Source organism: Triturus cristatus, chromosome 2_2, assembly GCF_964204655.1.
Source record: "Triturus cristatus chromosome 2_2, aTriCri1.1, whole genome shotgun sequence".
Classification (NCBI taxonomy): domain Eukaryota; kingdom Metazoa; phylum Chordata; class Amphibia; order Caudata; family Salamandridae; genus Triturus; species Triturus cristatus.
This window is the reverse complement of record NC_140582.1, coordinates 662,586,134-662,597,811: the sequence shown is the minus strand read 5'-3', so window position 1 is coordinate 662,597,811 and position 11,678 is coordinate 662,586,134. Positions and strand designations below refer to the sequence as shown.

The 11,678-nt window shown below is 45.2% G+C and overlaps 1 protein-coding gene across 1 annotated transcript in view; it reads left to right on the top strand.

Moving 5' to 3' along the window:
- Positions 1–346: 346 nt before the first annotated feature.
- The window catches only part of GLRA3 (glycine receptor alpha 3), a 693,846-nt gene continuing 682,514 nt past the window's right edge, over positions 347–11,678 (top strand). Inside the window, exon 1 of the mRNA XM_085641854.1 lies at positions 347–734. Within this exon, the coding sequence (XP_085497980.1) occupies positions 664–734 (71 nt within the window). The 5' untranslated portion in view covers positions 347–663. The remainder of the gene's footprint in view (positions 735–11,678) is intronic.

The following is an 11,678-nucleotide window of genomic DNA, read 5'->3' as shown; positions in this document are numbered from 1 at the left end:
AGCCTTGCCCGGGAAGAAGGCTCTGAAGAAACTCATCTTCCGCTGCTGCATTCCATAACACCGTGTTGACACAAAGCGGCAGCTCGCGCACCGTCCGCCGTCCAGAGCGGTTTCACGGTTCGCCATCCCTGCGCGACTTGCGTTTCCCTGCCAGACCGGACCCTCAGCTGTTAATGGGATGGGGGAGGGGTCGTCTGCAGGGTCCCAGCGCTGCATGTGACTGGCTAGAGTGGAAGTGCAGGGGCGGGTTTTCGTCCCCCTCCCGCTAGCCCCAGCACAACCCCCCACCCCAACGCTGTGGGATTGCGGAGCTGCAACTCTGAGCTCCGGCTGGAATGTGACAAGTGGCACCGAGAAGAGCAGGTCCGGTTGCAGCCCTGGAATTTGCTGGACTTCTCGCCCAGAGCGGGGCTATCGGCCACCTGCATCTGCGGACCGCTCTTCAGGGAAGCTTAAGCCTCCTTCATTGCCTCGTGGCCATGCTGCCCTGTCTGGAAGCAACAGCCTGCTGAGAGGAGCCGTGGCCGCCTCGGACTGCAGCGGGCGCTGTCCGCGGTGCTGAAGTGCAGCAGCTCTCCTGCACGCACTCCCCACAGTGCACAGCAACTCCTCGGGGCACACATGAAACGGTGACCTGGAATTCATGCTTTGCACTCTTGGACCATGGCCCAGCTTAGGAGTTTGCTGTCCGCTCTCTCTGGGTTGTATTTCTGGGAAGCCGCGCTGTTACTCAGGTATGTTTACAACCAAGACAGGCAGGATTTGTATCTCCTTGCCCTGCACAAAATGTGCCCTGCTGGAAGGCTGTGCGTACACGTACGGGTGCATATCCCTCCAGCATCGTGTGAGCGTGCGGTTATTCCGTCTGACACACCTTTGTAGTGTAATGTTTATTCCAGAACATTCGTGCACGTTGGTTGATCTTATTTTCCATGCCTTGTCCCCTGATGCCGTGCCGCCTGTCATAGACCCATACACAAGTACGTTACAGTGGTTAACTTACCACGAACCTTTTAAGCTTTGCTGTGTGTTCAAGTTATGTAAAAACTCACCCACCCAGTCCCCGATTGTATCAAATATGCATGATTGAAAATCCCCGATCAATGTTGCAGAGACAACCCTGCTTGATGAAGTTCACAGAGGTTACATGTCTGTCCTTCGCACCTCATTCCATTAACGATTTAAAAGTAGAACAAGAGCAAGCTCGGCCGCAAATCACAATATAAATGGAGTAACAGGCACATTTCGTCCAATCATAGGTTCCTGGCACTGTACATGCCTTTAATGCAGACTGCGAGGGGTAAACACGTGTGCACTGGACGGGCGATGTTTAGGGGTGTGCGCGCAGTCTGGCGGCGAGGCGCAGCCTAGACTGACACGTCGCCGCTGACAGCGCGTTCTAGAACAACATTGCAGCTCCCAGAGGATCCACACTGCCACTGTCAGGGAACTCTAGAACAGCCCCCCCCCTCCACAGAGAGCCAGCGGATTCTAGAACCTCGCCTCGCAACTGTGGGGGGACTCTAGAACAGCCCCACACCCTCCACAGAGTGCCAGCGGATTCTAGAACCTCGCCTCGCAACTGTGGGGGGACTCTAGAACAGCCCCACCCCTCCACAGAGTGCCTGCGGATTCTAGAACCTCACCTCGCAACTGTGGGGGGACTCTAGAACAGCCCCACCCCTCCACAGAGTGCATGCGGATTCTAGAACCTCGCCTCGCAACTGCGGGGGGACTCTAGAACAGCCCCACCCCCCCTCCACAGAGAGCCAGCGGATTCTAGAACCTCGCCTCGCAACTGTGGGGGGACTCTAGAACAGCCCCACACCCTCCACAGAGTGCCAGCGGATTCTAGAATCTCGCCTCGCAACCGAGGGATGGGGGGTGGGGGGGCTCTAGAACAATGTACTGCAACTGCAAGGAGTATCTAGTATGGCATTCATTAACTGCATGGAGAGTACAACACAACACATTGTCAGGGAATATAGCACAACAATACACTCCCACTGCCCCACTACCAAGCGATTATAAAACAACACTCCCACATGATCAATGAATTCCCAGAACCCACTGCGTTTGACAGAGATTCCACTTCAACACATTGCTAGGATTGTGCAGAATATCACAATTCAAAAACATATTCTTCTCAGGGGGTTCTAGAACAACATACTGCCAGTGCTTTGGCGTTCTAGATCAACGCACTGTCGCTAAGCAGATATTCTTAGACAGCATGGTCCCAGGAGAGACACCCTAAACAAGAAAGCTTGCCCTTGCAAACATTTTTTGGAAGCAAAAGACACACAAATGATAGACGTAATGAGGAACAAATCAAATATAAACCCCCAGTCAAGAGATCTGGGTTAAATTCATTGTTCTTTTGCTCACTATGCCTCCCCAGTTTAGACCCAACCATATTCAAATCACTCTTGACTCTGCTCCTCATGGGAACAGTCCAGTCCGAACTGCCAGGCCAGGTCCTCCCTGGACAAGGAAAAGCATCCTGGGACTGGTTTCGGGTTATCAGCCCTCATCAGCCAGGCTAGCTTGAATCCAGTGGCACAGTGAGCCCTGGATGCAGGTATAGGCATACCCTTGCTCACTGTGCCACTTGATTCAAGTTAGCCTGGCTGATGAGGGGTGATACCCCAAAACCAGTTCCAGGATGCTTGTTTCCAGCCCAGGGAGGTCCCGGGTTGGCAGTTCGGGCTGGACTGTTCCCATGAGGAGCAGGGTCAAGACTGCTTTGCAAATGGCTGGGCCCAAACCGGGGTGTCATAGTCAGCAATAGAACCATGGTTTTCGCTCAGATATCTTGACTGGGGGTGAATGTTTGATTTATTCAGTATTCCCTCCATCATTTGTTGCCACAACATTTTTTGTAAAATAACAATGCACTGTAACCCTGAACTTAGTTTAGATATGGGGTTGGAGTAAAGAGAAATGTTTCAAAAAGTATTGGCTTCATTTGACATACTAATTGTATGGGTCACACACGTATCATTAGATTGGTTGGTTTGCGTCTCGTTTGTGATGCATGCAACAAAGACTAGACAGTGGTTCAGCACGTGGCGATAACGCGGTGCACTGTGATGCTGAATAGTTTCCAACCCAGATATAATACACAATCAATATTGTTTTTTTAATGAAATTAAACTTTTCCTTCTGCGTCCTTCTCAAATTATCCCTTCACACCCATCGCCACTGTATGTCCTTTTCCACACAAATGTTACAGTTTACATTTTAAGACAGCAACTCGAGCTGTTAGGATATTTTTAATAGGAAAGCTACTGAAACAAAGAACCCCCCTATTCGAGCAGCGTTATCGCGAGCGCGCCAGCCCGGGTTCATTTGCGTCCGGGACTCGGTGATGGATTGGCCGCGCGTGCCTTGTTTCTCAAATTCAATCGTGAAAAGTAGCCTTGCAGATTTTCATTCGTTTGGAAAATGCTTCTTGTTGCCCGAGAGAATAGTGTTCAAATCGATGCTATAATTTAACTTGCTTAACAGTGATAGACACCATGTTTGCATTGATCGATTTTAATCGATGGTTCACCAAATACATTAAAAAAGGGGAGTCAAAAAATGGGAAGTGAGCCGTATTGAAACGACCTGAGGAGCCTTTGTTATTGAATTTTCCAAGTACTTACACCTGGGAGGTGGGGGTTGGGACGGGGAAAGTACTTGTTTATAGAGAGACGTCAGAGGTCTTAAAGTGGCTAGGTCGCGAGAAGGAATGATGCCCTGAACATGGTGACGTGGCGATGCGCCGCTCTACTCCAGTCTGAAATTCGTTCGTCGTTGATCTTGTTTCCCTCCTGAATGTAGTTACTGTGCAGTGATTGAAGCCTCTGTGTTCTGATTTGAAGGGGAAAGTTCTGTAAAAGTGTGTCTTCTACCTGTTACTCATCAGGTACATGGCAAGCTGTCTCCGCTACTACCAGTACCGCCCCACGCATTTAGGCCTAAACTGACATTTTCCTGCTGAGCATCACTGATTTTAAACTTAAGAGGGGTACTCCACGTTTTGGAAGGCATAAGTTAAAAGTGCATCTAGCTTCTCAGTGGTTTACTGACTTGTAAGCATCCATGTAACACAAATTCACCTTTTGCATTGCTTTGTACTGTTCATTGTGCAAATAACTCTGATGGCATGATTAGGATGTTGGTGGGACCGCCACCGACAGGCCGTCGGTCCCACCGACATCCAGCTGAGTGGTCCAACCGCCGCATTATGATGCGGTCGGCTGCACTGTGTCAGTCGGATGGATCGACCGATGCGCCATTGGTCGGATTGTAGTTCCTACAATAGGGGGGATGCCTGCTCAGGCACCGCTGTAGGGATTACGATGTCCCTTTCCATGGCAGTTCGACTGTCATAGAAAGGCTGTCGAAGAGGGACTTTGGGGGCCTCTAGCAGGGCCGCCTTTCCACCTGGACCTCCACTATGAGGCCCGGGAGACACCTGTCGTGTCCACCCCCAACAACCATGGCCCATGTGCCAGACACCATGTGGTGCCTGGCAAACAGTGCAGGGATGTTTGTAAACATGCCTTTTGCCATTGAGGGTTGTGCTGTGGTCCATTTGCCTCAATGGCAAAAGGCATGTTTCCGACCACTTTCACTGTGGTCAGATCGTAATTTGTAAGGTGGGACCGGCCACTACCTGTCGACCAGTCCTGTTCCTGCAATGATAGTGGTCGGACGCTCATCCGACCACTATGGTAATCAGCCCCTAAGTGTTTGGCGCTCCATTTGGTAGATTCCTTTGGCTTCCAAAAGTTTATGAATATCTCATTAGCCAGTGTGTTAACAATCACTTTGTAATTTTAGTCATTCAGTTGATTGTCGTCTGATGTGCAGGTGTATAAATGAATAATGTGCCTGGAAAAGCAAAGAAGATGCATTGCTCTAGATTGTTTCAACAACTAGGTAGCCAGTGTTAACTAACTAGAGTTTTCAGATTGGTCAGATCATCCTTGCCCCCCTTAAATTGGTCATTTTTTCCTCTAATACCTTCCTGCTTGGTTCAGCTTTAGGCCCAAGGCTGCAATGGGATTTGTGGATTCTACAATTTCCAGGAATCCGTGAATTTGGCTGAAAAAACAGGATAGGCATGACGATGCTTCTGAGTAGACATGTTCACGCATTGCGCTGTAGATATCGTTGGAGTAAAAAATGGCAGAATAGTATGGCCCTATCGCTCCCTGGATGAGTGCCATATCAAGCAGTGGTGGTTTGTAGAGGCTGACAAAGGAATATTTTCCCTTAAAAGGGGACCAGTCTTTCAAAAGGGGAAAATAAAATGATGTTCTAGTAGGAGGGTGTCAGTTAACATGCAACATCTAGTTAATGTAAGCACATAAACAGGACTTTAATTTTCAGTTCTTTATGACTTCTGAAAATAATTTGCTAGAGTCCTGTGATAGAATGTGAAAGGAGAGTGAGGTAGAAGCACATGTTACTTTTTATAATCTCAGGTCCATGTAGGGAGATGGTGAGGTACAGGTCTTAAATTGGTCAATCTGGAACTAGGAGACAGTTTTTATTTTCAGCCTCTGATCTTTCTGCATTGGTTGATGGTGGACTATTCACTAACTCTTATGTGCATTGATTCCCATATCTTCAAAAACTGTGAGTACTTAGAAACAGGTTAAGGCTGATATGGCTATGTGAAAAGGTACCTTTGCATGTAGCATTTTGTATGGCATGCATCGAATTGGAAGTGGAAAATAACCCTGGAGCAAATAAACCAATTAGATCTGCATACAAAAAGCAGCAACAGGGTGAACGTTTTTCATGAGTACCCCATTAACGTTTGCATATGTGAGAAAGTGGATTATTTTTTGGTGTGATGGTAGTCTATCAAAAACAGTAATGTCCTTATTCCTGGTAGGCCCAGTAAAGTATTCAGTATTTAAACCTGTGCTGAACCCCCGTTAGCTATGGCACACAGCAGACAGGCTTAACTTAAGGAAAGGAGTAAAGCATTTAGAATTATTAAACCAGATAAAAAGTCAAAAACACATCAGAATAAAAATCCCACCCTAGTTTCTGCAAATAGAGAATAATTTAATCAACAAAATGCCACCAGTGTGACAAAAATCCTACAAGGAAATCGGAGATATAAACGTACAGTTTTTAAAATAAAAATAGTGCCAAAAAGCATTAGGAGCCAACTACGGTCATCTAGATGCTCTTGACCAGTATCTAGGTAGAATTTGAGGCCAACAACGATGGAGTGTGGATTGAAAACGGAAACCAGAGTCCCTGTCACAAGTTTTACCTTTTGACTTAGTCTCTGAACTGAAAGTCAAAAAACCTGAGTGGGGCAAGGTAGCAGACTGTGGCTAAGAAGGGATCCACAATGCCTGCTAGCCATCGGATGAGGTCCCAGCTAAGCTGTTACATTTGGATGGCAAAGCTCAGAGCAGGAGAAATTCAAAATTCATGACCAAAGAAGGTCCCTTGCTCAAGTTTGTGCCTTCACCAGGTGAAGTTTGGACTTCATCACTTTTTCAGAGCTCGGTTTCTCCAGTGGGTAACGCTACAAGCTGTAACTGAATATAGTTTCAGGAAGCCTGAAACCCTCTCTGTGACATCAAAATGGATTTGCTGCTGTGGAAAAGTTCTGAGCGGGAGGAACCTGAATTTTTGGCCCAGTGGCAATCCACCTTTGTTGGATTGAATTGGCAGGTTTGGCCCAGTCTCAAAGAGGTCTTTGGAGACAATAAGTTACTAAATCCCAGGTTTTTCCAGATGTTAGAAGGAGTGTACTTTTACCCAGCTAAGGGTCCTATGACCAGATAAAAGCATTTGGGAATGAAGACTCTTTCCAGGCCATATGAAATGTCCAGCGCTGGTTCAGAAGGAACTGGTTAGTTGAGCTCTTCGGAAAAAAAGGTTTCTTGCAACCTTTTGTAGCCCAGTAGCTTAACAGGAGGTCATACAATTGACCTTTGGAGTCCATCTTTGTCCTGGATACAAGTGGGAGCAAGTGCAGCACTTCATGTCTACTCAATATGTCTTAACAACTGGTGCAGCCATTCTTCTGTCTTCCACAGGTCCAGCAGTGTTCAGAGGAGGGTACTGTAGATGCCCAATTAATGCCTGGTGTCAGCCTGTGGGTGAAGATGACTCATGGTCCCTCCCCAACCAACAGGGTAAAAGTTCTCGGGGAAACCCTATCCACCTTTGCTGCACTTCCTGTTTGCCTTCCAGCAAACAATGCCCCTTTCTGCTGACATCCAAGATGGTGAAACCCCTCTCCTATTGTGCAGAGGTTTGGCCAGGGAAATTAGCAACTCTCTCCTCTGTGGTCACTTCAAACCCGATCTAGGGACAACCTCTCTTCCAACAAAATTGATGCCTGCCTTGCTGCACAAACAAAGAAGGACCCTGCCCAGGTGTTAGTTAACATTTGCCTGTGACAGGGTAAACCTCTTCAAAGTTAATAATGTTCCCGGGAACAGCCTAGATGGTCCTCCTGCCGTAGAAACAGAAACACCTCCCCACACCCAAGACCTTTGTCTTGTTCTGTGAGTAGTTTACAGCCTAATCAATGGGGTTGTTCAGCTGTTAGGTGACAGCTGGAACTCATGCAAATAAGCCTCCAGATGCTTTCGGCAGGGAAAGGTACATTTCTAAAAGCACCTGTTCTTTAATAGGTATCCCAAATTCGATTTTGCAATTTAATTGGGTAAGAAATAACTATTAAAAATAGTCTGAGTTATATTTCTAATGGTTTCCTAACCAAAAGTAGCAGTATTAAATGTAATAATATAATCCAGTGCTTTCCTATGGAACAGCCCACCTTGCTACAGTGAAAGTAGCTGTTGGGGCGTTTCACTGTAAGGACATATTTGACAATATACTTGTACATGTCATACTTTTAAATAGTATGCACTCTGCTTTATGGGCAAAAAGGTCTTCTAGAGATGACTTAATACTATTCAGAAGGAAGAGGTTATTTTGACAGGCCAAATTTGCAGTTTAAATCTACAACAGTCAGGCTACAATAATAGGCCTGCAGTCATGTTTGCTCTGTCTCTGTGGTGTGTGGCACAATGGGTGCTGCAGTCTATTAGTGACATTTAACTTACAGACCTTGAGCACACTGTGTAATGTGTACTAGGGGCATATAGTTAAGTTAAATATGACAATTAGAAGTATAACACATTTTCAACATCTTTTAGGGGGTCCAAACACATGCACTAGGGCAGGGTGAGCAAAGTCCAAGTGCACAGATTAAAAAAGACAGCAGCACGAGTCCCCAATAAAATGGGGTGATCCTTCAAAAAGAGGCATGTCCCTAAAGCATATATTTATATCTTTTTAATATTTTGTTTTGTTTTCTATTATCTATGCCACAAATAGACAGCTTTAGAGACTTTGAGTTTTTGGAATAGTGTGGCAGAGATGAGTGAGTAAAATTATGAATGTAGAATGGCGCTGCTAGCTAAATCATTACTGTACACTCCCTGGCTGTTTGTGGATAGGATGGGTTCTTTTGGCAAGATAACTATTGAGTCTGAGTTGGGGAGACATTAGCTGCAAGTTAACATTGAGATAGATACACTCATTAGACCTATATACCGTAAGAGAGTTTCAAAGTAATGGTAGGTACCTCTTAAGAGACAACCTGTTTTTGAAGTGTTGCAAATTCTTGGTAAACATGTTTATAAATACAGAACGTAAGTAAATGATATGAGGAAGAATTCCTAGACTTGCAGCAGCACAGACTGCAGGCCTATCAGACATTATTTTGTACGTTAGAGCTGTAGGTTTAGTGTGCATTCTGCCACAGCTCTTCCCTCTAAGATCTAGCAGACTCTATGTACCTTCCAGACATGGTTTTGAGAGTTCCATCACGGCTGTGTCATCAATGCTGTATTTGTGATTCTGGTATTCTTTACAGCAGTAATGTCTTAATGCTTTGTATTGAGGTCCAATGTAGTGTGTAGTGGGTGTGTTCCAAGGTCTTCCAATTGAGTTGGGTGCACTTGGGTTGTTTGGATTGTGCATTGCCTGGCATGTGGTCTGCGAGTGAGGTAAAGAAGGCAGTATGTGCTGTTGGGAAACAACACCAATCTATTGGCCTGTTGAGACTTTGGTGGGTGGACGTTAAGTGCTCTGTCTGATATTTTCTGTTGGTGATAGGTGTTTGGCTTGACGAGAAGGTGATAGCATTCGAGAGGAAGGTGGCATCCACCTTGAGAGCACACATGTTTTATTGAATGTATGATCTGTCTGATATGTTCTGAAGATGCTGTGAGCATTGTTTCTTTGTGGTTAGGTCTGTTGTCAGTATCGTTGCTACACCAAATTTGATGAGATGTTTTTACCCATATTTAATTCTACCATACAGTCTTGCTGTTATACTATTTAAGACATAGCAGCATACGCTTGGGGTGGACAGAAGATTTAACCAGGGCATCGCCTGTTACTGGTGGTGTTTCACAGAGCGGAGCGGTTTGTGTAGGGAGAGCTTTGGTGCTTCCATTGAGATTTTCAGAAACAAGTTATTCTATCAATGTCCTGAGTTACTTTTATTTATTGTTGTATAGCACATTACCTTTAACACCAGCAGTGCATTTATGACCGTGCACCATGCCCTCTTCATAGCCCCACCTCCTGGGAGTTTTTTTTTTAGGCTCATTCCAGTTTTTAGAGGAGAGCTCAGACTCTGCCTGCCCTGAGTGAGACTAAGCAGCCTCTATCCTTTCTGAAAAGGAGCAGGCATTCTTTCCTCAAAACAGGCAATCCTCAACGTAGTAATATGCATATATCAAATCATATCCTCCACCTCAAATATTAGAACTAAAACAACACTGTGTCTAATTAATATTAAACTGCCCCGCAATTCTTATTCTTTACTCAGTTTGTACATTGTCCAATCCACACAGGGCAGAAATAAATTGTTGAGCCATGCGCTTACATTTCACCGGCAATAGTTTATCAATTTAAATAGTATTGCATGCTGCCACAGTCAGAGCCATATGACAGGAAACACGTAAACTGATGAAATGTGGAACAGACAGAGGTCAGTGGAAGGATAAACAGATATTGGTATTTTTTCCAGAGATTTAGATGTAAGTGAAACCCTGAAATGAAGTGTGCGACTAATAAAGTACACAAATGAAGTAAAGGGAACCCTGACTTCCAGGGCCCGATGCACACACCGCATCCGCATTGGGGCGGAGGCCCCACACTCCAGTGTCTCATTGCCGAGGTCACACACGAGCGCAGGCCCTTTGTGAAGTGGGCCGGATGTATGACGTTACAACGCATGCTGTTACAACGCATGCTGTTACAACGAAAGTTTTACAACGCGAGTGCATTGACAACGCAGGACATTACAACGCAAGTCTTTACATCGACTTGCACTAGATGGCGTGCTAACATTAAAAAAGTGTAATTTACTATTCCAACTCCAGTCCACGTAACAGTAGGGAAGGTGTTGGGATAGTAAACTACACTATTTTTAATATTTTTAATGTTAGCACGCCATCTAGTGCAAGTCGATGTAAAGACTTGCGTTGTAATGTCCTGCGTTGTCAATGCACTCGCGTTGTAACAGTTTCGTTGTAATGGTAGTGCGTTGTAAAAGTTGCGTTGTAAAGGTTGTTCCCCAAGTGGGCCCACAGTGTTTTTCTTATCAATGTCGCCAGAGTCTTGCCAAGCAACACCCTCAAATGGAGTTCCTTAGTTTTATCCAAGGATGTTTACAGATATATGTATGGAGCAACTGTACAATCATTTGGGAACCCCACTGCACGATTAATTCTCTCCACGGCATTGTTCATATAGTATGGCAGGTTGACAAAACAAAGCTGTAAATGATGTATCTATGTGGACACACTATCTGAGGCAAACACATCCATCGCTTGCTAATTTAGGCAGGAGTAACTTATAGTATTTTATTATAAGGATAACTGAACAGCGAAATAAAATAGAGATGGTATGGCAGGCATCAATTGAGAAGCACGTTTAAGTCCTCCTCAAGCAGAGGTTCGGCATGCATCTTGAGAATAACCGAGATTTTTTGGAGAAAAAAAATAGAACAAACATGGAGATCAATGGACACCTCATGGTCAAGTCTCTCTCTTGATCTCTTAGCTCTAGCCCAGTGACAATATTAATAGATGAAGGAAGGTCAGCCTTGCAGTGATAGCATCTAATGTGGTTGCCTTCATTGTGTTTCTATCATCTTGGTGCAATAAACAACATTGAATTAGTACTCTATAGCACTGCATACTTTAACATAAGGTAGCTAAAAATCATCAGTAGATGTTTGAAATAGATAGTCTATTGATCTTTTCAAAGGCTCAGTTCACATCAAAACATGACAATTTACAGGGCACAGTTCCACGACTCCATCTGAACCTATTTCACATATTGCTCAAATCCACCAAATAGGTATAAAAGTGCACCTGATAAACTGCACCTGACACTTTTTCCAGACATATTTTTGCAACTGTCATAGGACTTTTTTTAGGTAACTTACTGTTAGAACTGGGGGTCTCTAGCTGGCTGAGGTAGGTACCTTAGTTCAAATGGGGACCCTTGCTTCTAGTCAGGGAAAGGAGTGACACACTCTTAGATAACCTCTGCTCCCCCTCCGGTAGCTTGGCACGAGCAGCCAGGCTTATCTCCAAGGCAATGTGTAAAGTATTTGCAAC